General features: G+C 37.2%; 1 protein-coding gene across 1 annotated transcript in view; it reads right to left on the bottom strand.

Moving 5' to 3' along the window:
- Necab1 (N-terminal EF-hand calcium binding protein 1) overlaps positions 1 to 25,249 on the bottom strand; it is a 147,775-nt gene that overhangs the window by 18,833 nt on the left and 103,693 nt on the right. The window contains exons 6-8 of the mRNA XM_076836128.1: positions 13,735 to 13,871; positions 6,951 to 7,072; positions 4,036 to 4,112 (exon numbers count right to left, since the gene is read on the bottom strand). Of these exons, the coding sequence (XP_076692243.1) occupies positions 4,036 to 4,112; positions 6,951 to 7,072; positions 13,735 to 13,871 (336 nt within the window). The remainder of the gene's footprint in view (positions 1 to 4,035; positions 4,113 to 6,950; positions 7,073 to 13,734; positions 13,872 to 25,249) is intronic.

Genomic DNA, 25,249 nt, shown 5'->3' with positions numbered 1-25,249 from the left:
TATAATTTTTTCAAATGAAGTCAGTTGAAAGTTCTAGAAATTCAGGCTATCTGGAATAACACAGCTTGTTAATAATGAAGCTACGTTGCTCTAACCATGTGGCTCTCCTGTGGTGGGACTTTAGGTGAGTGATTTAACTTGTGTGGGATTCACATTTATTGTCCATTCTGCCTTAAATTCTCCATTCTGAGCACTTCCTCTAACTGCTGCTTCTCATTCCCATCTCAGTTCAAATGTAACCTCCTTAGAGAGACCTTCTTGGACCACTCACTTTGAGGTTTCCACCTTCCATCTTGATCCTATTGCCCTACTTTTCCTTCACAGCATCCCTTATCTGATTTTACCTTGTTTCTTATATTTGTTTGTTCATCTATCTCTCCAGATACCAAAGATCCTACCAGTTTGGGTCACTGCCATATTCCCACTGTTCTGTGCCAGAACCACAGTAGATCAAGCAAATGAGTGGCTGAATTCATGCTCTATCTAAGTCATAACCTTTTCGTGAAGGAAAAATTAAATAATAATATAGATATATAGAATATGAATTTAATATTAAAACATCATTCAACAGATGGAAACTGTGACATGGTAATCTCCCTCAATATTTTCCTGACACTATCTCAGGTACACTTTTCAGTTCTACCTTCTTTGATCTAAGGTAAGAAAAGCTTAAAACAAATGGCGTAAGTGTGAGGTCTTTAATTACTCCCCTTGATGTGAGGATGTCCTAGGGTCTGACGATGATACACTGAAGACTTCATGAAGAAGGAAGAGGTTTTATTGTTGTCTTTGTCCCTGTTTTGTTTAACATTAAAGGAGTTTTCTGCAGCATTCAAGTAAAACCTAAGGTAGAACCTCAGGATAGCCCATAAATACAGAGACCAGAAAGGACAGAAGGAAAACCTGAAGAAACGTGCAGGCAAAAACAAGTGCTGTTTTTCTGCCACATGAATGGAATCGGGCTTGGTTTACAGTGTAGGAAGAATTTGTCATAAATACTTAATGGACAGAAAAGGCAGCATATGTTCCACTGCAGGCACACCGCTTTCTAATGGGGAGATCAAACCCAGAGCTAACAACTGTGGGAAACAAGGCAGTCAGCAGTGAGATGACATGCACTTGGCCACTGTTTGGCAAAATTGGGTAGTTTTCCTCTACAAAACTAATTTGGCACAGTACAGAATAAGTTGTAGAAGAAAACTGGACTTAGACTGCTTCTCACTCGTTAAGATGGCTCATGCTGAGCTCCACGCAGCTGGAGCCCAGGGCTGAAAACCATCCCCTTGTACTTTTAGCAAGCCTCCCAGACAGTTCTTGGAATAAAACCTCCTCATAGAAAGGGAGGGAGACAGAAGTCTGGGAAAGAAAGAGCTGTGACAATACCTGAATTTAGAATTGGAAAGAAAGAAGAAAAAAAAAGCTATGACCTAAGTTTGATCCATTTCTTTAAAAGTAACTGTATGGATTTCAGACACCAAATAAAGGCAGTTTTGCCAAGAATTTCAAAACCCCTTTAAAAAGAGGCTTGGCTACTCTTTAAAGGAATCTAAATTTATAACAACAGAATCTTTATATTTTAATAGGGTTTTGTCTTCAAAAGGGGATCCTGAATTTCCAGGACTTCCAACATTAGAAAAGTCATTTTCATAGCCAATGTTTTTTTCATTTCAACTCACATGTCAATTAATGAAAAAGAAAGGAGAGTTGTTGATCTACAATGAGCTCACAGTTTGGGTGTTTGTTCCTTAAGTGGCCAATGCAAATTTAACGAAGATGCCCTGTCAGAGAGACTGGAGCTCTCTATACTCACCTGCCCTTCACCTGACTGTTTGACAGAATCTCCTTTTCATAAGACTTTCCCATCTTTAGGACCTGAGTTTTCATCTGTGTGAAGTTAGCATTTACAACCTTAACCTGTTAGCCTGGCTTCTTTCCTACTAACTGGGTATTTCTGTCTGGGTATCTTACTATACCTTGAAATTAATGAATCTGAAAAAGTAGTTTGCCTTCTCATGACCTAAGAAATCATCTCTCACTTGTCTCTCCCTCTTATGTTCATGGAATAATTATCCCAGACACTTAGGCTCAAATCCTTAGACTCTGCCCTGAGTTTCTACCATGTCCATTCAATGGTGCTGTTAATTTCACTTCAAGTTTTTCAAATCTGCTGTCCTTCCTTCCTTCCTTCCTTCCTTCCTTCCTTCTTTCCTTCCTGTTTTGTTTTCTCTCACTAACTTGATCTGAGCCAGCTGTTGCCATCCATGAGCCCAGAGGATTTAGATGCACAAACCTGTTCTTTCATGCTATAGTCTAAGCTGGTTTCAAGGGCTCTTAACCTAGTCTGCTCTAGTTTTAATCTATTTTCATTTTTAAAACATCCAATTTGCATCTTCCTGCCTAATTTTTTACCTAAAAGATCTTTTTGGTTTGTCACTTATAAATGGCTCTTGTTGTCTCCAAGACCAAGTCCACATCCTTGACTCTGTTGATACTCAAGGCCACTCATGATCTGGCCAAACTCTGTCTATACAGCTTTCTTGGTCACTACTTCCCCAGCTAAAGACTCTGAACAGAGCGGGTCTATTTGCTGTTCATGCCTTCACTGTAGACTGATGTTTTACTTCTCCAAAGAAAGTATTAGCTTTTCATCATTTTTTTTAAACCGATCAACATTTATTCCAACCTAAATGATGCTTTTCTTTGAGTGGATTCTCTTCTTTATTTCACCCAGTGCTCTAGGACTTTTAATCAAGGTGTTTCCCTTCCTCTATACAAGAGGCCAGCATGAGACCATAGTGAGACCAAACTCTTGCTCCTGGGAATTGGAGGCTTGAGCAGACAGTCAACAGATTGGAAGTGTCTAGAACTCACTTATTCCAGTGGAGGTAAACTGAGGGGTTAAGTTTTTTTTGTTACCTAGATCTTTGGAGTTAGCTTATCTCCAGACTTTTCCTGAATTCAGGTCTCTAGACTATCTGTAGATTCTGTGGGTAATTCTATATCCTTCCAGAAAATTCTTAGTTTCATTAAATTACAGTGGTAATTTCTGTTGCTTAGAATCAAATTTCTAATTGATTCATCAGTTTTAAAGTTAAAAACTTAAATTTTTCCTGCACATGAGACCTTCCCAAGTTCTTGGTGACCATTCCCTTAGGTGAACACCTGTAGATGTTAGCAACCTGCTGCATTCCTTTGGCATATCTCCAACAGTCAGCAAGTATTTGCTGACATTAGCTATGAATTTAAGTTCTGTGCTATCACACATTTAAAAAAGTGATCTTTTAATTCTCTCTGTGTCTTTCAGAATATAGCCTGTTTTTAACAAGTATATTATAGATTCTTTAAAGTTAGTGATTCTCTCAAAGATAAATATTCCTTCCTGGGTGCCTAGCATTCACAGAAGACACATTTTATTACTGATTTACAAAGGCTGCCTCTACCATAAAACTGTATATTACTATACTATCAGGATTGCTTGATATGAACTGAATCAATCAATAAAAATCATAGTAGCCAGCAAATATTTAGTTTCCAAAGGGCTTTTTATCACATCTAAACTTCTTATTTATTGTGGAGGTTTAACATAAAATCACCAATTAACATGCTAAATTTCTAGAAGTCGAGTGTAGAATCTCATTTTTGAGCCATTTCCAGGACTCAAATTAACTTTCAGGACTTCAACTAGGTCATCTCTAAAAGCTGCCATTAGCATCACTCAAGCTACCCAGGACACTTGATAATCTAAGAACCAGGAAGTGCCGCTGATTTAGTTAAATCTCTACCCTGGATCTTATTTTAAATATAACCTGCAACAAGAAGAGGAGGGAGAATTAATGTGAGCATCTGTATTTGCTTTAACAAATAAATAAACCACCATGATTACAACAACAAAATTATCACCAAGCAGCCATTCTTGAGGTTGCTGGGGTCCTGCTATGCTATCCTTCAGACACCCATGGATACTGAGGCAATGAGGAAAACTGGGTCAGAATAACTTGAAAATTAGAAGAGAGAAGAAATAAAGGAAGCACACACCTTCTTTTCCAGTCTATCGATTAATTTCTGGAGTCTGTTGATCTGGGTCATCCACTGGTTGTCTTCTTCTAGCAAGCCTGGGGAGAAATCATGAGGACTGTATGTTAAACGTTAGAGTAGAAATGCTTGGTTATCTCGCCTTTTACCCAGAGGGAAGAATGCAATGTCACTGACTTGTAAACACATTTTAAAAGATGTATTCCTGTGAGTATTTTCTTAGATATTGACTCACAGAGATTTGTGCATTTCACTGGGTTCATTTTTTACGAGCCTGTTTTTTCTTTTCTTTTCTTTTTAAAAAAATATTGTTGTCTGTATTGGCCTTTGATGTTCAACAGAACAAATCCTTCTGAGCCAGTTTTACTACCCTAAAGGTAATTGTTTCTCTTTTGGGAAAAAAAAAGGAAATTATCAATCAATAATTGTAAACTTACTTGTAGGGCCCTGACAGAAACCAGTAAAAATACACCTGTGACCGTAGAAGGTATGAATTGCTTCAATCAAAGGAAACCCATGAGCAAGATAGCTGGTGCCTCCTTCCTGTGGACTAATTTGAGTATACAGAACTCTGGTCCCTAGTCATAGCTTGACAGTGTAGTGAGCAGACTGGAGACCATTGCTCCATATTCATTTTTAAAAATTCATATATATATGTAATATATATTATATATATATATTTACATATATATAAATTCATATATATATATAAATGTTTGTGTGTATTTATATTCATACAGAATATGTGTGTATCTAGCACCAGGTTCAACATTACAGAAACTCTATGGCTATTATTATTGTCATTACTATGCAAAGGCACAAAGGGAAGAGGTGTGGTGTGAACCCCTGCACAAATATCCTGGTTCCCTTATGTATCCTTATTTTAACTTACTTAGAATATTTTCACAAGGGATTGCTGAATTAATATTATTTAATATTTCTTGAAATGAGCATGTGATTGAATCCAAGAGTATTGGAAAGTATCCAAGAACCATGTTTCAACTTGGAATGCAGTGATGACAAGACCTTAATTATAAAGGAGTGGAGCTTTACATCAGAATTTACTACCTCACTTCTCATGAGAAACACCCCTCAAAGGCCACTAAATAAATTATAATGCAAGATTGAATATTAGCACTGCTACGAAGGAGTGAGTATTAGAGAGGGGGTGGGTGGGAGAGGGCCAGATGAAGAAAATGTTATAAATGTATAAACAAAATTTAGGTTTATTTTTAATTCACAAATTAGTTCATGTAATTCCAATCTAGGTTATTCCTAAAAAGGATTTTAAGATAGCTGACATATCAATGTCTCTAGGAAGAACATTTTAGTCTGACACTGATTTCCAAATGGTAAAATATAAAGAATATTCTGTTTTGCTTCAGAAGCCTAGCATCATCATTTTCAAATCAGACATGGCAGACTGTATTATTGTTACAAACTCCTCACTTTTTTTTTTTGGTACTGGGGGTTGAACCCAGGGATGCTTAATCATTGAGCCACATCCCCAGTGCCTTTTTTTATATTTTATTTAGTGACAGGGTCTCATTGAGTTGCTTAAGGTCTTGCTTTTGCTGAGGTTGACTTTGAGTTGCAATCCTCCTGTCTCAGCCTCCTGAGTTCTTGGGAGTACAGGCATGTGCCACTGTGCCTGGCTCAACTCCTCACTCTTTTCCTGCTGTGGAAGTATGTGTATGATACCCTTCACAGGCAACTTTGTAGTACCTCCCACTACAATGACAGAACACATTTCCCTCCCCATTGTTACTATGATAGGTATGCGACTTGTTAGGCCAATGGAAAGTTAGCAGACAAGATGCACTCTGGTTTTAAATGTGCTTGTGTAGTTTTGGCCTGGCTTCTTGTGTTTCTGACACCAGTAGGAAGTGAAAGCTCTCCAGCTGTCACTTATCCCAGAAAGAGGCTAAGTAAAGAGTAGAGCAGAACTCAACCTATAGCCTGAAGCCACATCCAGCTGACCACAATCCAAATCACAGTCTACCACAGGACCACGAGAAGGCAAAACAAGTATTTGCAGTTGTAACCAATGAGATTTTGAGATTGTTTCACAATAAAAAGGGGACTAATACTCCACATGCTCTCAGACAGTTCATTTAACATTCTGAGCATTGGTTTAACCAGCTGGGAAATGGAGAACAATGGGTAACATCTATCCAATAAGATGTTGGGGGTAAAATTAGATTGTGTTCAAGAAAGCAACCTGAAATCTTTCAAGTAGAGTCAGAATAAATATAGGATATAGTTAGTACTTATTTTCTGAGATCGCAGTTATTTAAAGATTCATTTGTATTAAAATGACATGTTCAAGTGAAAAATGTGCATGTATGCCTACCTTATACAAATCACTCCACTATTTAGCAACATAAGTTTCTTACTTCAGGTTGCTTTAAAACAATTAAAATGATATGCTTAAAATGTAATAACCTAACAAGTATTAGTATTAATCAATATTAATTCAATAAATCTTATGTTGCATTATGAACTTCAGAAATATCAGCTATAACTAATCCTAATGTGACAGAAGACAAGCATCCTTCCCTAAAATGAACTTAGGGTATGCTCAGGGAGGCCTGGAGATCTGGAGCACATTAGGGTGGAGTCCAAAGACTCTGACTCTCTATGTCAGAGTCTTAGAACTAGAGGACGCATCTTTGGGGTATAAGCCCATGGAGTGATTTCCTCCCTGTTCACCATGTCTGTGTGCTTCCCAGGCACAGCTGTGAGGATCTGACAATATCCTCACCTACTTCTCAATGCCCTGCACCCTTCACTGCTTCAGTTTCAAACTTATTTGATAGAATGTGTTCCATTTTTTTTCTACATTCTATTTAATGATTCCACTAGAAAATGTAAATTATGTAGAATATAATGCAGAAAACCAACAAAGGCCACATTACCTGGACCGCTGACATTAAACTGAGGGCTGTTGGGGGAGAAGCTGTTGTGTCTCTGGACCCGACGGCTGGATCGCTTGCCAGGCCACTGAATGGACAGGACTTCTGGCTTGGCTGGCCCTTGCCTGGGACAACAGAGAGAACATTCAGCCTCACTGTCAGGCCTTCAGCACTTTTCCTCCAGGAGCAAGTTTCCAAGCATCAGTCACAAAGATTTTCTAGTAGACTGAAAGCTTAGGAGAAGTTCTGTTTGCAGATGTACTCCAGAGACCCAGGGCAATTAGTACAATAGCATGCGAACCCAAGGAATAGAATTCTGGGGTATTCTTTATTCTTAAAATGAAAAGTCTAAGTAAAAACTATGTCTTCATTTGTAAATTAAGTAAAACTTCTTTTCTTCATGGACCACGTCATTAATGGGGAAAGTATCTGTGCATATGTTGCTGTGTATTTTGCTTCAATTGAGAACACCTATCGTTTTTTCTTTTCTTAATTTATTTTTTAATTTAATTTTTGATCCATATTATATATCCACATATTTTACTTTATTTTTTATATTTTTATTTTATTTATTTATTTTTACGTGGTACTGAGGATTGAACCCAGAGTGCCTCACGTATGCAAGGCAAGCGCTCTACCACTGAGCTACATACAACCCCAGTCTCTATCCACATATTTTAAAAAGTCTTATTTCAGCAAACCAAAGCACCTTCCTCCTATACCTAGACTCCACCCCTAGTCCTCTTTCACAAAGGCAAGAATTTTTAGCAAGTTTATTCTGGTGTTTACCTTTTTTGTCAGTATGTAACAGTATGCTTAAATTTCCATCTTTTTTTTTTTTTTTATTTTAGGCTTTATCTATTAGCTTCTCAATACATAAAGCTCAGGCCAATGCTATATATGTGGAACTTGGAAAAAGGCTGCTTCAAAGGATGGATTCAGTGGCAGGAAAGTCTTTTTCTGTTCCTCATTCTTTGCCGGTTTGAATATAGATATGTCGGTTGGAATGTCAACAAAATCTTGGACCACAAGGCAAACTTGAGAATAGAAGACATTTATTTAAGATGTGAAAAAGGAAGAAGATCAATGGTAAATCTGTAGAGATGCCATGCTTGCCTTAGGCTGCCCTCACTAGCTGTCGCTGGAAATAATAAAATTTTATGTATTTAAGTCACTATAGATAATATTTTTTTTCTGTTATAGGCAGATAAATCTAATACTAATTTACCCATCTAAAAATCTTTATTATCTATCAGCTAGGGAGTAAACCTTCAATTCTTCTACTCTGTTGGATTAACCCTCCCTCCTTTTCCTGTATGCCATTTTTATTTTAGTTGACTCTCTTGTTTGGGTGAAAAATATCCTTTAATTGCTTTATAAGGTCACTATGGAAAAGTCTGGTGTTTCCTTGATAAGTTGTATATGACCCGGTTTTTCTCTCTGGGGATTTTTGCACACTTTGTCTCTAGAATTCTAAAAACTAATGTTCTTATTCTGAGAATTTTCCTTCAATCATTTTATAATTTATTGTTCAGTGGAGAAATATTCAGCCCAGGTCTCACTTTTCATTATTTTATAATTTCTTTCTTTCTTCTCCTTTTTTTTTTTTTTTTGAAAAGCTATTTTGGAAACATTGAACCTCTTGGACTGACCCTCTAGTTTTCTTATTATTTATTTCCTGTTTTTCATTTCTTTATACTTTTATACTGAAATCTTCCTCAGAGAATTTCATTTTTGCAATTGTACTGATAATTTCCAAGGGCTCCTTTGTGTGCTCTGAATGTCTTTTTTTTTTAAAAAAGCATCCTGTCCTGAATTCATAAATGTGGTATTGCTTATTAGCTTTCTGAGGATACTGATGATTTTCTTTTGAAAGTTTGCCTCTGATCTCTGAAAAATATGTTTCCTCTGTTTCTTTCAAATATGTTTGATTCATTTGATTGTGTCCCCACACATTTCAGAGGGAAGACCAGCAAGGCTGACTGGGACCTCTGTGTGCATGGTGGGGATGGCCCACTCATAGCCTCCATCATGGAGTGGACTGGCCGGGCCCATTTATCAGGGGACCCTGATCCAAGGTACCATAACATCTTTCCTCTTGGATTAATAGATTATTTGGAATAGCCTCCCAACTGGAGGGCATGAGCCTACCTATCAATAATTTGGAAGCTGAGCATGCAAAGGAAGTATTATAGTATAGGTCTGGAATGTTCCCCTATGATTTATATGTTGAAGGCTTGGTCCCCAGCTGGTCAAATTACAGGGAAGTGGTGGAAAATTTAGGAGATGAGGTCTAGTTTTTGGAGGAAGTAGGTCTCTGAGGAATTGTCTTAAGGTTATATTTTGTTCCAATCCTTTCCCCTCTCATTCTTCTTTGCTTCTCAGCTGCCAGGAGTTGAGCAGTTTTGCTCCACCACACTCCCTGCCTTGATGTTCTGCTTCAGCACAGGCCCAAAGTGACAGCACCAAGTGACCATGGACTAAAACCTCTGAAATGGTGAGCCAAAATAAATCTTTCTTCTTTGAGGTTGATTTTCTCAGGTGTTTTGTCATAGCGATGAAAGGGTAATTAACATAGGAGGTTTCAGATCTACTGTTCAGTGGAGAAATATTAAGCCCAGGTCTCACTTTTTATTATTGTGCCCTGAGTCCAAATTGTGCCAGGTTTACATCTGCCTACCTCCTTGAGATAGTGCAGCTCCTGGATTCTTTAGATTGAGGAGGGGCAATGATTATACAGCTTCTAACAACATGTCTGTTCTTTCACCTTACTCTCAGTTGCATATGGCATGGCCAATTTTTGAGATTTTCTGGAGTTTCTGTGATACCCACTACATTGCATTGTTTCTTACAACACCTGCTTAAGTTTCAGGTTTCCAAAGTTTTGTATCAATTTCCAACAGATTCATCCTCTTTCCAGTTTCAAGTTTCTGCTTCTCTGGCTCTTCTGTCCTTATTTTTCAGGGATAATGCTTTATATCCAGGTGCTTTTTTTAAAAAAAATATTTTTAGTTGTAGATGGACACATACCTTTATTTCATTTTTATGCGGTGCTCAGGATCGAACCCAGTCCCTCACATGTGCTAGACAACTAGCACTCTACCTCTGAGCTACAACCCCAACTCTCCAGGTGCTTTTAATGTTGTTGTTGTGTTTTTTTTTTTTTAAGGATTAGGGATGGAGCAAAAGAAATCATATATGTTTGATCTCCAATCTTTAACTAAATCTCTATGAATTTTCCTGAAGCATAAGAGAAACCAACTTTCTGGCAACTTTGGTGGTCACAGGAATAGGTGATTATTTCTTTATGTTCAAGCTACAAGAATAGAACTGTGTGAAGCTTTATGATCACTTTTAAATTAAAGCTTTTCTGTACTTCTATAATAGACAGCTATTGAGAAGAGGAATATAACTTCCAAGCCCAAAAAGAATCACTCATATCCCTGGATGGAGAAGAATTCTGGGGGAAAAAAAAAAAGATCAGACTTGCAGATTCCATTGCACAAAGGAAATCTACATGTAATTAAACTGAGTTCCCAGGAACGTACTTTGTGAGAAAGAGAGGTTTATGTAAGAAGACAGGGGTCCTCTAGAGGGAAACTTCAGTATCATGTAATGATTATTCTTGTCGTTGGCTATTAGGTTCTTCCAAAAGACATGGAATTAAAGTGGCTCCTGCTTAGTCAATTTGCCAGGACAGATACAAAGATCGTTATAGGATGCCATCTGAAAATCTCACCTCTGTGGCATTCCAGCTGTACACATCCCTTCTCTCTGAAATTGCCATTTTCACATGAATAGACACAGACATTTTGCCCAACACGGCATGTCTAACTCATTACCACAGGATGAATGATACAGGATGATTCTGCACTGGGGCTGTGAGATAGAATAGATGACTTCTTCAAATTTGCTATATCTCAGTAAGTCTTTGTATCTCTAGGTTTCACAGATATTAAATCTCAGAGTAATGTTGATGCTGAAAGGGAAGCATATTATTATAACCCTAGGGATTTTAATGAAGCCTGCGGGTTACAGTCCTTCTCTATGCAGAACATCATGGAATCTTTCTTTACATCATTGACTGATGAGTTTTGGGGTACACTGATTTAACCTCTCTTCTCCACATGTGTTCTCTTCTCTTTCTCAAATGTCTCCTACATACATATTATTGTTAGATTGATTTTCCTTAAACCTTGGTTTCATTATATTGCTCTGTTGTTAACAACTATTAATGACAATCTCTGGTAGAATTAAGTCTGAATGCATCTGGCTATTTTTAGATCTTTTCAAATCCCCAAAGCCAGTTAGATTGGTCACTTTGCTGTCACTACTGCTCCTCCAAAGGGCTCCCTTTACCTGGAATTCTCTTGCATTCATTCAGTGCCATATATTTAAATGAAGTTGTACCAAGTGGAGGGAGACAATGTAAAATTCCTGCCATCTGGAAACTCAAAGTCTAATGGGGGAGATGACTAAGTAAGGGGATGAATAGATTTGAATAGAGGATACCTTGGGAGAACTTGCTAGAGAAGTGGGAGACATGAAATTTTCTTTTTTGAGAGCAATAAAGGCTTCCAGAGAAAATATCTTCCAGTGACCAAACAAGCTACGAGGAGTCAGTCAGATGAGAGGTGGGTAAGATGGGATGAGTGAGGCTACTGATGGCTTTGTGCCATTCAAATTCATCCTAATGGCTCAGCTCATCTTTTATCCCCAGAATGGTTTCCACTGGCATCTTGATGGACATCCTGGTAAAAGGACAGCTTTGCTTTCTGTTTCACTGGTGTGGGCCATGGTGCTTTCCTCACTTTGGTTCTGGGTAGCTAGCCAATAGGAAGTTGTAGCCTTGGGAAAGGAGACACAGCCCCTCCAGACTGGGGTTAATTCATGTGCTTCTGGTTCATGAAAGATTTCACATTGGATGTTGTGGTCACAAACCCAGAGTGGTACCTTTTTAAAAATTTGCTTGTTTATGCATTTATTTAGAAACCTCCAAGAAGGAATATCACAAATTTGGGGTGGGATTTGGGCGTCTCTGGAAACCTTAGTCAAATAGCAGACAATAGCACTCTCCACACTGACATTAGACCTGCAAAATAGTTCCCCTTTGTTCAAGTTGGCTTTGAGCAAGAAATCTAGGAATGAAAGGTTCATTAACCCTCTGGTTTCTTCCACTTTCCTTAAACTTTGTATTATTATCCTCCTCTCCAATAAGCACAGCTGATATGCAGCTGTTGGCAGCAATCACAAGAGTTCAAGGCTAGCCTGTGGCCTAACACAAAGAACAGTTGCTCATTAAACATTCATTGTGTGGTGATAAATGCACAGAACAAGTTTGCAAGAGAAATCAGAGAAGGAAACCAGAAGTACAGGTGAAGAGGAGGGCGGAGGTTTTTTCAACCTCTTCTCAGGTGGCAAATGATTGATTCTAAAAAAAGGAGAATCCATTTTATTTCCAGAAAATCTAAACAAAAGAAACAACAAAAGAGGCGTCACATTCTCATTAGGAACATGAAATCAATTCCATTGTGCTTCAAGACATTCAGTTATCCTCTGCTCAAAGCTGGGGAGTTGGATTGTTGCTTTTCTAAAACTAATTGTTACATTTTGCCATTTGATATGAACTCACCCAACACAGCAAGAAGAGAGAATTTGTACTGTGAAGAATGATGCACAGATCCATGGAAGGGTGCATCCCTGTGTTCATCAGCTGCACGGAGCTCATTAAATTCAGGAATTATAGGCTTTTTTTGTTAGAATTTGGTGGTGCTCACTCATTTTGACACTGTAAACACATGGTTGAAAATTTCACTATTTTTGGAGATGTCCTAATAATTATGTATCCATTAATTTGTTTACAAAAATTGGTCTTACAAAGCAGTCTATGATCAGCCTGTTCAAAAAACTTACTGTGTTGTTCTGCCCAATTTAGGATGCAAAAGGTAGATAAGGCACATCCATAGGTTTAAAGGGACATAGCAGCTAAAATATGTTGCAAGAGCAAGAGTTTTGCCATGACCTTCTCTAGCTTGCAAGGTATGAACAATAACTCAAGAAAGCACCAACTGTTGGTTAGAATTATTTTCATGTCTGCTTTACACATTTATTACACAGATTTCCCTTTAGCCTTTATTTTTATAGATATTATATCATTTTTATTCTCAGTAAGACTTGTTGGTGGCACTGAATTTTGAAATATTTCCTATTGTTCATTTTTCTCCATATTCTAAAATAATTAGGGTTATTAAATTCTCAAGTCTCTCCAGTGTATCCTGGTTCACTTAATTGGTAATGTCCTTTCTCATGTTTTCTACTCATTTTTGCAAGACAAGTCTAAATGTTGTAGAGAAACTCTACAAAATGGACTTTTATCCTCTGTCTGTATTTAATCTTTTACTTGTCCAAAACCCACTGGCAATTTCCCTCCCTTTTCCTATGATATTTATCATTTGGTACTATATAGCTTACTTTTGGTGTTCATGCCTTAAGGAGTGACATCATGTTAAATGTATCTTAACATCATCCACATGTCTTTTAATGTCTTCTCCATCTATGAATTTTTAATGGAAAATTTTTGAACAGATGATGGACAGGAAAAGAAAAAGTGAATGATTTTTTTTTAAAAGCAAATAACAAAGCAAGCACCCAGTGGAGGTCCTTGTCATTTCTTTTAAATCTATGAATTCTCAGTTTAGTTTTCACTAGTATGAGTACAATGACCATCAACTGATTTTCCATAAACACAGAGTCACTAAAGAGACATCGTATTAAAACATTTAGTTGCCTTTCTTGACGTGTTTGTTCCTCGGTAGTTTCCATGGCACATTCCAGGGAATTCTGGAGAGACTGCAGCTGATTCAATGTCTCCTTCAACAGAAATCGAGTCACAAATTGTTCCAAATTGGAAGCTTCTTGATAGTCCTAGGGCAACAAAACAAAAGCAATCAGAAGTATGGGGGTGGGTGGGGAATAACCAGGAATAGCTTTTCCTCTGTGTACCCTTCAACCTGGGACTGATCCTGGAAAAGGAGGGTGGAGAGGAGGGAAAAATGTGATGGCCTATCCACTTATCAGAAATTGCATGAAAGAGCTGCAGAAAAGGCTGGATTAGATAACTTCTCATTGCACCTGTCCCTAGTTTAGGTAAAAGAAACAAACCAAACCAAACCAGAATAATTATGAAATAGACATTGGTAGAAAAGGGAAACAATAATCTATGAGAAGAAAAGATTGGAGTATGGCTGCCAGGGTTCCTTCCATGTTTTAGTTAAATGATGACCATGCCACAGTATTGTTTTTTCTCTACTACCAACAAAAAAAGTCACGTTTCAGCAATTGGTTTAATTCCCTCTTGATGTATTTATTATGCTTAATATGTATTATGATGAATCCAGAGGAAATGATGCTGATCGTTTTAAAATTCAGTATGTTAGTCTTGGAATATTCAAAAGGTTTACTAAATCTACTCATGTCCCTCTCAGTAATTTCACCTGAAGCTCATTCGCAACTGTCTCAGCCAGGAAAGCATCATTCATTCCTGCAGCTCTGGGTCTACATGCAGATCGCTGTGGTCTTAGTGGCAGTACTTGCTGAGCTCAGCAAGGTAAGTGGGCGCTGTGAATTGTACCACCATGTAAGTCTACCACTTTCTCAAGTCTCAGGGAGAACCAAGGAGGAAAACCTGGTTAGCAAGAATGAAATGGCAACAGAACTGCTCTTTCAGTTCATAGGACCAGCCAGTGAAATCTGATTTTCTATTCTTCAGTGGGAATGGTATATATTCAAGTTCAGCCAAGGAAAAAAGATTTATTTGGTTCTGTCCCTAAACAAAAAATTTTTCTTTCTTTCTATTTATTTGTTGTGGCTCAAAATACAAAACTGAAAGGACTGTCATGACAAGATAATGCCCCGAGTCTTGTTACACCAGAGAAACTCAGGGCATTGTTATAAATCCAAAAAATTAAAACAAAAAAACCCCACAACATTTAGTTATTTAACCTCTCGAGGTCTCAGCTTTCTCACTTATAAATAGGCTAAGTACCTCCAGCATACAATCCAACTAAAAAATATTCTGTTTTCCTATTGACTCTAAATTATAAAGTATAAGAACATGGCCTGTTGTATCAATTTTGGAATATGTTCTTTTAGCAAAGAAATCTAATGTCATAGAGAAATCTCATTTCTTTCTTAATTTGAAATAGAACAAGGTTTCAATCATCAATCTCTCTTTAAGCCCTTTCTTTTCAGGTAAACAACATCAAGATTTTTCTTATCTGCCCTATTAGTAGCCTTATTTGAAAATGGGAAATTGAAGTGTCTTTAAATTCCATTTAAGAAAATAAACCATAAGACAAAATATTGCATGCCCTTAATTATAAGGATTTTTGGTGAACTAAATCAAGTTAAAATATACAAAATACTAAAATTCATAACTTACTATTACATAGCTTACTATTTATTGGTGATAAAAATTTCAAAAAATTACTTTTCAATGTATTTTCTGAAATCAAGGAAAATTTTACTTAGAGATAGAAGATATGTTGCTAGAAAAGAGCCTGTGTTTGACTCTCCAGTTATTTCCCTTTTGCAAATACATATCTTTAAAAGAAAATTTATTAAAATAAAAACAAAACATAATTGCATAATCAGATATTATGCCAAACATATTTGCATCTCAGCATACACTATGACTAATCCTGAGCAAATGGTAAAAAGTTTTATACTGGTTGATAGGCAGCTCTGAAAAGTGAAAGAAGCATACATCTACTGAACAATGAAACAGAGTTTGCCTTATTCTTTTTTAAATGTTCAATATCTGTCATTGGCATGTCACAGCTATAGAAAGTTAGCCAATTTAAAAACTTCTGTCACTGCAACTAGATTGCTGCTTCTTAGACCCAAAGGTCATGTCTTCAATGTCTGTCTTCCTCATGGTGCCTTGAGTAGAACCTCATTCCATACCTGATTGTTTTGCAGATAAACTTCTGCCCTAAGAATTTATCATATTCCTATTGTGCTTTTAAAAATAAAGATTTTGATGCAAATAAAGCCGGAGATTTAAGAAAAGTTACAATCAGATAACTGGCTATGCCATCATTGTGCTATGGAGCAAAACAGAAAATTATCATGACACTTTCTTCTCACATTGATGAGAGTTTACGCTCCCCACTTGTGACTCTCCAGATAACATTAAGAAGTACCGCATCCCCACTGTAGATGTATTTGACAGAAATATTGATGCCTTGACATTGAGAGCGGTGTTAGGTGGGGATAAGGCTCTGGAGGATTAAGTTTTGTGAATCACTTATAAAAGTTAGCTGCTATGTGCTGCCCCATGGTGATAAGGAGAAAAAAGCCTTGTTTTCTAATATTCCCACTTATCCTCCGAGGCTTAGCTCATGGCACCGTGTCTACATCGCCTTTACTCCTCTGAACACTGTGAGACACAGTTCCTTCCCCTCCTGTGCATTCCTGTAATATTGCTTCCCTACCTAGGGCATATGATTTGTCATTTTCTATTGTAACCTGTTGTTTACTTGTCTTTCTTCCTCATTTTAGTTCAGTGCTTTAAGGGTAAAAGATTATGTCGTATTCATCTCCATCTCCAGAATGCCCAGAACAAAGTCTGGCTCGCAGCAGCTGCCTCATAAATGCTTAAAGAATATGTGAGGAACAGGAAACCATGTGGAGATGAAGGCACCGGAGGGAATGTCAAGCCCTGGGAGCTGCTCTTGCCCCTCACCAATCACCAGCTGTGCCCCTGCAGCTGGCCCTTGCTGTTTGCAATTGCTGCTGCCCAGCTTGCCTGGTCACATGGGCTCCACAATAAAGGGAAACACAGCTTTGCTCTTAGCAGACTGTTTGTCCTCATTTCATTTTCTGGACCATTTGCTGGTCTTCTTCCCTTCCCTTACTCTGGATCCCAAGCTCTGGGACTGCAGACGCAGGCGGCACAGATCCAATCTCCTTCCCTTCTTTCAGATATGCAGCAGATGTTCCTTTGGAAGGCAGTGGCGAAAGAAGCAGATGGAAAATTAAATAGATAGCAAGCTGGAAAATGTCAAAGCCTGGCCCTTTTTATTCTCAACAAATGTGTTGGTTGTGAAGATACAAAAAGAGATCTTTGCATTGCTAACTCCCCAGAAGATTGATACTTTGGTGTAAGACGCAAGTTCCTTTAAGAGAATGGTAGAAAGGACATTTACGGGTCTAAGAAAGCACTAAAAAGCAATTGTACAGATGAAATACAATATCCAGATTCTGCCTCTATTTTTTCTTTTTGCAGTTTATTCCCTCATGCCTGTGAGAAAGGATGTGGCCAAATGAAAGCTAACAGGGTATTTCTCAGATCTCAACAACGTTTATTCAAGTCATTGAAAATTGTCAATCACAATTGACAGTTGATATATTGGTTAACAAGTACCATTAATACTTCCGTTTTTTTTTTGCTTGTGGAAAGCCAGAACGTAAACATTTCAATATTCGCATTTCCTAAAGCGTAGTACTTTGAAAATGAGGTTTCTTGTGGGGACTGCCTATGCATCTTAATTGTCAGATCATTTCTCAGAAAGCAAGCTCTGCCCATCTGGTTGATGGAAGATTGGAGATCTTAGTTATTAACCCACTATGAATCATCTGAGTTAATTAGGAAAATCAGAGCATCAGACTTCCTTGTTTATGTTTGCCCTATTTGAAAATTAATCAAGTTGGCGACATCCAGTCTAGTGTCTAGTTTAAGAAGTCAGATACAATCATGTTTAGCAGGGGGCACTGCTTCTAAATGCCTTCTGATCCACACTCCTGCAGTTTTCACCAGTCTTGTGTGAGGCATCTGTGCTAGATTCCAAAACAGGAAAGAACCACTCTGCAAAGATAACGTTATCTCTTTATCTTTTTCTATCCTTCCTCAAACTGTTACTTTTTTTTTTTTTTTTTAAATCTTAACTAGCTTGCACACATTACCTATGTCCCACTTCTTTTAAAATATTCTTGGGCTTTCTTATTTTAAATAGCACATTTTTTTCTTTCTTTATTTCTTACATTTTTTTTCCAACCTGATAGAATACCTTATCAAATTTGACTTAAAAAAAGAAAAAAAAATAAAGAACTGGTCCATAACTATCTTAAAAATGGACAAAGCTTAATCCCAGATATGTCTTTGGATCTTAGATGGCAAAACAAGAGATCAAAATAATTTCAGACTACAGATTCTCAAGGATTAAGTGAATTAGAATCTCAAATTAGTGAGAACATGAACAAAGTTATAATTTTGGAACAAAGTATTATTAAACAATCAATATTTGAATTTTAGCTAAATATCCCATTGTTTGAAATCAGAAAATACCTAAGAGATGAGTTATATTATTTAAGACCTTTGTGAGCATTATGAAATGCTTATCCCAAGGTTCTTAACGATTTATTTTGTGTAGGCTTCTTTTCTCTGGCTCCTTCTGTTGCTGTCTCACACCAGAAGCTATGGCCCCCTAGATGCCTTTTTCTAAAGAATGAATCCATTCTGCTATGAGATAATCATCTTCAAACAAGTGGATCTTTAGGAAAATGAGCTCATGTGTAAGTATGGGGTCTTCCTTGGAATCAGCCCATATCTGGAGATTAATAGACAACAGGTAAAGACCTGGGTCACACTCACAGGTACCTAATAACAGTGTAGTAGTTAAGAATTTGGGTCTGAGGATGGTCACATTGAAGTTCTGATCTATAGCTATGTCACTTGACAGCAATGTGAACTGAGAAATGAATGCTGTCCTCCTTATCTCCTGGTAGAGCACTTCATTTTCTAGATTCTTTAAACTTCTTTCTCAGCTTCTGAGTCTACGCGTCTTTCAACATCCCTATTTGCTGAACTGTAAGACTAGTTGTCATAAGCATGGTTTGAGGGGCAAATGCACCATGGTATGTGAAGTACACAGTGTGGCATCTCACCCACAGTTGTTGATACAAGTTTATTACTGCTATTAACATAATAGAGAAAGGATTTTACCAAGTGCAGTGAACAGAGCTTTAGTTAGCACTCACAAGATCTGGGTTTGTTTGCTGTGAGAAGAGGTTACCTTGGCACTACCGCTAGGATAAATGCATAGTTGGTGTTCCACATGAGAGGCTTTCCCCAGAAATTAATTTTCCTGAGTTCTGTCTCACATATATTTTCTACTATACATCTACTACCTTCCATTCTAAAAAATGTCGACCTCTCATAATTATCAGTTACTGTATTGAGGCTATGACCCATGAATTCAGTCTTTGAGGAGTTAATCACATTTAAAATGTGGGGTTCAACTGAAAAATTAATCAAAAAGTTTACCCATTCTTGATTTGCTTCTTATCCAAGATAATATATGGGATACAATTTACAAATCTAAACCACATCTTTTGCATTTTCTTTTGTCTTTAATGAAGGCTGTCCTCCATGTCTCCTGGCAGAGTACTTCATTTCCTAGACACTTTCCAAAGTTCTTTCTTTGTCTCTGATTTAACTCCTTTTTCTTCCTTTCTCTACAGATCTTCAGATGTGTTAGCTGATATTTCCTCCTTTCTCCTCAAGTCTGAGTCTGGCATTATATCTAGGCCTGATCCTTTGTTCTGAATCACAGAAGTATAGAAACCAGATAAACAATAACAGGAGGATTGGGGAAGATGGGCATATTGGAAGGATAGTTTTGAAAATCCTGAAATCTTTACATAAAACTAGATAGAATATCTACAAAAAAAAAAAGCCCAAGAATAACAACTCCAACAGACAACAAAGCCAGTCGAGGCGTTATCATCAAACTCAAATTGTAGGTGTATAGAGACAAAAATCCCTGACTGCCACAAGATGGGCATTGCATGGTACCCTTGCATGAGTAGGAAGAAGTGAGGAGATGCAGTGGGATATGGCACAGTCTTAAGAACAAGAGAACTTCAAAGTAGCCAGCAAATATTCACTAGAGTAACAGCAGCTAATTTGAGAACAGCAGCTGAAAGTGGGTGAATATAAAAAAGAGAGAACACACAAATCCTAATGAGGCCAAAGGGGCTAGAGTCACGCCTAGCCCCGTTGAACTCTTGAAATCAGCTTCTCCAAACTCTGTGTTAGGAAGGACCCACACTGAGGCAAATTGGCAGAGAGTGGAAGAAAATTGAGCAGAACAATGTCACAAAGACTAAAAAGTTTCTTCTCAGCAAAAGAAACAATCTGTGAGATGAACAGAGAGCCTATATCCTGGGAGCAAATTTTTATCCCTCACACATCAGATAGAGCACTAATCTCTAGGGTATATAAAGAACTCAAAAAGCTAAGCACCAAAAAACCCCCAAATAACCCAATCAACAAATGGGCCAAGGACCTGAACAGACACTTCTCAGAAGAGGATATACAATCAATCAACAAATACATGAAAAATGTTCATCATCTCTAGCAATTAGACAAATGCAAATCAAAACTACTCTGAGACATCATCTTACTCCAGTCAGAATGGTAGCTATTATGAAGACAAACAATAATAAGTGTTGGCGAGGATATGGGGAAAAAGGTACACTCATACACTGCTGGTGGGACTGCAAATTGGTGCAGCCAATATGGAAAGCAATATGGCGATTCCTTGGAAATCTGGAAATGGAACCACCATTTGACCCAGCTATCCCTCTCCTCGGTCTACTATACCCCAAAAGACTTAAAAACAGCATATTACAGGGACAGAGTCACATCGATATTTATAGCAGCACAGTTCACAATAGCTAAACTGTGGAGCCAACCTAGATTCCCTTCAGTGGATGAATGGATAAAAAAAATGTGGTATATATACACAATGGAATTTTACTCAGCAATAAAAGAGAATAAAATCATGGCATTTGCAGGTAAATGGATGGCGTTGGAGAGATAATGCTAAGTGAAGTTAGCCGATCCCTAAAAAACAAATATCAAATGTTCTCTCTGATATAAGGAGGCTGATTCATAGTGGTGTTGGGTGGGGGAGCATGGGAGGAATAGATGAATTCTAGATAGGGAAGAGGGGTGGGAGGGAAAGGAAGGGGGCAGGGGGTTAGCAATGATGGTGGAATGTGATAGACATCATTATCCAAAGTACATGTATGAAGACACGAATTGGGTGTCAACATACTTTATGTACAACCAGAGATACGAAACACTGTGCTGTGTATGTGTAATAAGAATTGTAATGCATTCCGCTGTCATTTATTTTTTAAAAAATCAATTAAAAAAAAAAAAAGAAAAGAAGACTCAGATAAAAAGTGGGGAGAGCCGGGAAACCTCAGAGGGAAAGCCATCATATTCTTCACTACTAGGAAACTCCCACATTGTTAGAAAAACAATTCTAAACACAACCACCTTTGAAAAAAATAAAGGAAAATAACAACAATAGCAATAAGAATAATAAAATAAAATGAATGACAGAAAATTACCAAGGTCAAATTCCATATACTGTTGTAATAAGAAAAAGGAAAGCCAGGAACAAGATACCATCCCTACAGACAATGGCAGAGTACTGAAAGACAACCCACAGATCAGATCAAAGGGTGACCAAGTATTTATAAATGAATTAAAAGACCTGAAGAAAAAAATTTCAAAAAATGGAAAAAGCAACATACACCAAAGTTAGATTTGAGGTGATAGAATTCAGGAAAGAATTAGAAATAGAAGATAAAATATGATTTCATTAAATTGAAATAAGAAGGAACTCAGAAACATGCCTTAATTAAAAGGAAACATTTTTAAATAAAAAAAATACAGAAACAAAGGAATCTGAAGGTAGACAAAGCGTATCCAACTTATTGATAACAGAATTCCTGGAACAGTGTAGAAATTCACGAAGGAACAGAACAAACACTAGAATCTATTATTTAAGAATGTTCTCCTGAAACAAAAAGACTCGATACTAAACATTGAAAGCACACCATCTATACAGAAATATAAACTCAGAACAAACACATTAGGACATATTTTAATAAAAAATATTGGACTTTAAAAGACAATGTAAAAGCCAGGTGTGGTGGCACATGCCTGTGGTCCCAGCGACTCAGCAGCCTGAGTCAGGAGGATTGTAAATTCAAAGCCAGCCTCAGCAATGGCCAGCACTGAGCAACTCAGTGAGATCCTGTCTCTAAATAAAATACCAAAAGGGTTCAGTGGTCAAGTGTCCCTGAGTACCAAAAGAAAAAAAAAAAAAAGACAATGTAAAAATTCTTTGTGCACTTAGACATACAAAGGGGACTAAACACAAAACAAAACAACTAGATTCTGTAACTTTCCAGAGGCAAGAAAATGTAGTTCACACATATAAGATATTTAAAATAACATGGATCCTTGGATTTTCCTATCAGTAACATCCAACTTTTAAGATCAAAGTCCTCTTCCATCCCTACAATTGTCAACATTCAACAGCTCAGGCAACATTGTTCCCATAAGCCCTTCTCACAAATCCATCAGAAAATGAGCTCAGGAGGGTGTGGGGGTGCACACCCGTAATCCCAGTGACTGGGGAGGCTGAGGCAGGAGGATTGCAAGTTTGAGCCAATCTCAGCATCTTGGTGCAACCCTTAGCAATGTAGTGAGACCTTTCTTAAGGGGAAAAAAAAAAAAAAAGATTGCAGATGTAGCTCAGGGGTAAAACTCCCCTGGCTTCAATCCTCAGTACAGGGTAAGAAAGAAAAAAAAGCTTCAGAAAACCAAAATGACCAGAGAGACTACAATGTAAAGACTAATAACCTAGGTGGTAAGTACAGGCAGACTTTCTGTAGAGGCCTAGATAGCACACATTCTAAACTTTGTGAACAAAGGACACACCTCTTGCTATTGGAGTATGAAAGGAGCCATAAATTATTCATAAATGAAAGAGTGTGCTGTGTTCATAGATCATATAAAAGACAGGATTAGAATTTGGCCAACAGCTAGAGTTGGCTGGCCCCCGAGCCAGGCCTTGAGCATCAAAGACTGCCAACATCAAAGACAACCGATACTATGTGATTCCTGATGAGAAAACACACTTCCACATACAGTTCTATGAAATAAACCTCCAGATTCAGCTTGGAATTTGCGGTAAGAACAGAATTCAGAAGACCATGCTGAATTGTGCCACCAGCAGTGATCAGCAAGGTCAAAACTGTGAGCATTTTTGTGGATTCTGCTACAGACAAATTGTGTGAATCAATAAAGTGAATCGTGGTAGTAAGCTGAAGATCAAAAGAGTTGTAACAGATATAAAAATAGGTACAACTCTAATTTTTAGGAAGAGGCATCTGTGTGATAAAACCATAATGAAATGCAAGGAAGTGATTAGTTCAAGAATCAGAAGAAAGGGTTATGATTGGGCCAGAGTACACAGAAGGACTTCTGCGGTGACTGGTTGTTTTGGTTTCTTGACTCAGTGGTAGTTTGAAGAATATTTGTTTAATAATCATTAGGTTCTACTTTTGGTTTATATGCCTTTCTTCATTTTTGTCTTACTTTACGATATAAATGTTAAGATATATGCATGAACCACTCTGGTAGAAACAGACCGTCTTCATATGTTTGAGAAGCTGTGGGTGTAGTCAGATATAGGCACTAAAATACAGGACTCTTTGGCAGGCAGTAGGAAGAGAAAATCTGTAAATATTTCCAAATTAGTAATTTTCATCACCTTCCATATACAATTTCCTCAGCTGCTCCCCTGTATTCCTCTGGAGCGTAACCCAAACCCATTTTTCTTTATAAGAGTACAGAGCCATATTCACACATAAATTGGACTCAATTTATGTTTGTTGATTTTGGTAATAAAATATCACAAAAGTTTCTTCCTCATAAATATGTGTTTCCCACCGTATTGCACATTTTTCTTCGAGTATTATCTTTAAACTCCTGGAAGAGATATAAGACAGTTGAAGCAAATGATACCCCGAGGGTAACAGTCCCTTGTAATTGGACTCTCTCTTAAACAGTATTGAGTCAGATGGATAGTTCTATTTTAGCCACATTTCTATAAAATGTTGAGTCGATATAACCATGTTACTGAATTTTTCTGGGATAAACACATTTTTAAAATATCATATCAATCAATGCTTTCAAAGACAAATGATCCTTCTCTTTGATCCAAACAAATTCTGTAAGAAAAAAAAATTGAGCACTAAAATATTATAAGCCTTCTCAAATATCATAGTGCATGGGAAATAATAGAAAATAAATAAATGAGCACTGACAAATTTAGGATTTAATTTGCCCTTGTGGCCCTTTTATGAATATAATACCAATGTAGTCAAGTAACATTTTATTCAGAAAAAAATAGCCCTGGGAATAGATAACTTTCTTAGAATAATAAATAGTCAAAAGAGTTTTTATAAACAACAAAATATAAAAACAATTTTTTTCATCAATATAAAAAGTTTTCATCAATATAAAAACACTGTTAGGTGCAACCATTATTTTGGTATTTTGTATACCACTTGTATATGGTCTATTGAACTAGAAAACAAAATTCAGTATTAGAAAGTCAGGGCATCCAAATTTCTAAGGCAATCAGCAAGAAGGAACCACTGCATATAAAATCCTCATCTTGAAAATGAGGTACAAACAGATACTTGCTCAGGATACTTAACAAGTGCATTTGCTCAGGATCAGGCTAGATAAGTATACAGGTCTCCTTTCTCTGCTGCCTCTTGTCTAAATGTGTTTAAAACACAAAAACAAAAGCTTCTCGATCATTCCGAGGTTGACTTTAAACATCTCCGGAGGAACAGCAGGTTCCAGTCCCAAGAGGCTGTGAGGGCCATGATTATAAAACTGTCCCCTAAGGGCCCCGCGGCAAGAGAAGATTTTCAGGGCTGCAAACTAGCAATTTAAAAAGGAAGGGAGACATCATCTAGATTGCAGCTGAATTTCTATTTAAGCTGAGAGTAGCAAAAAGGCAGCATGATTTCTATAAACCAGTTTTTCTTGAACAGGAAGACTTAAATCATATCAGCCTCAGAAGGTTTTTCCTCAGAAAAGTATGACTTAGGCAAAGATTTATCAAAGCCTGTGCTGGAAGGAATATCTTCAGACTGCCAGTTATTTCCTTATAAATTTACCTTCTACTTTCATATTTGAACAAGGCATTCTGTTTTCTGTATGGAATCAAGCACTCAAAAACATGAGGATTGAAAGGTAAACTGCAAATTCTAAAAGAAACAAATATAAGTTATAACCTTGCTATCCATCAAGTCTGTTTTTCGTCATTGAAATCAAAACATTCAAATATTTAGAATGATTAAAGCACATTTATGTTATTGAAAAAAAAATCATGAAACTGATGGAACAAAATTAATTC

This window comes from Callospermophilus lateralis, chromosome 16 (genome assembly GCF_048772815.1).
Source record: "Callospermophilus lateralis isolate mCalLat2 chromosome 16, mCalLat2.hap1, whole genome shotgun sequence".
Taxonomy (NCBI): Eukaryota; Metazoa; Chordata; class Mammalia; order Rodentia; family Sciuridae; genus Callospermophilus; species Callospermophilus lateralis.
Note: the sequence above shows the minus strand (reverse complement) of the source record. Positions and strands in the feature narration are given on the sequence as shown.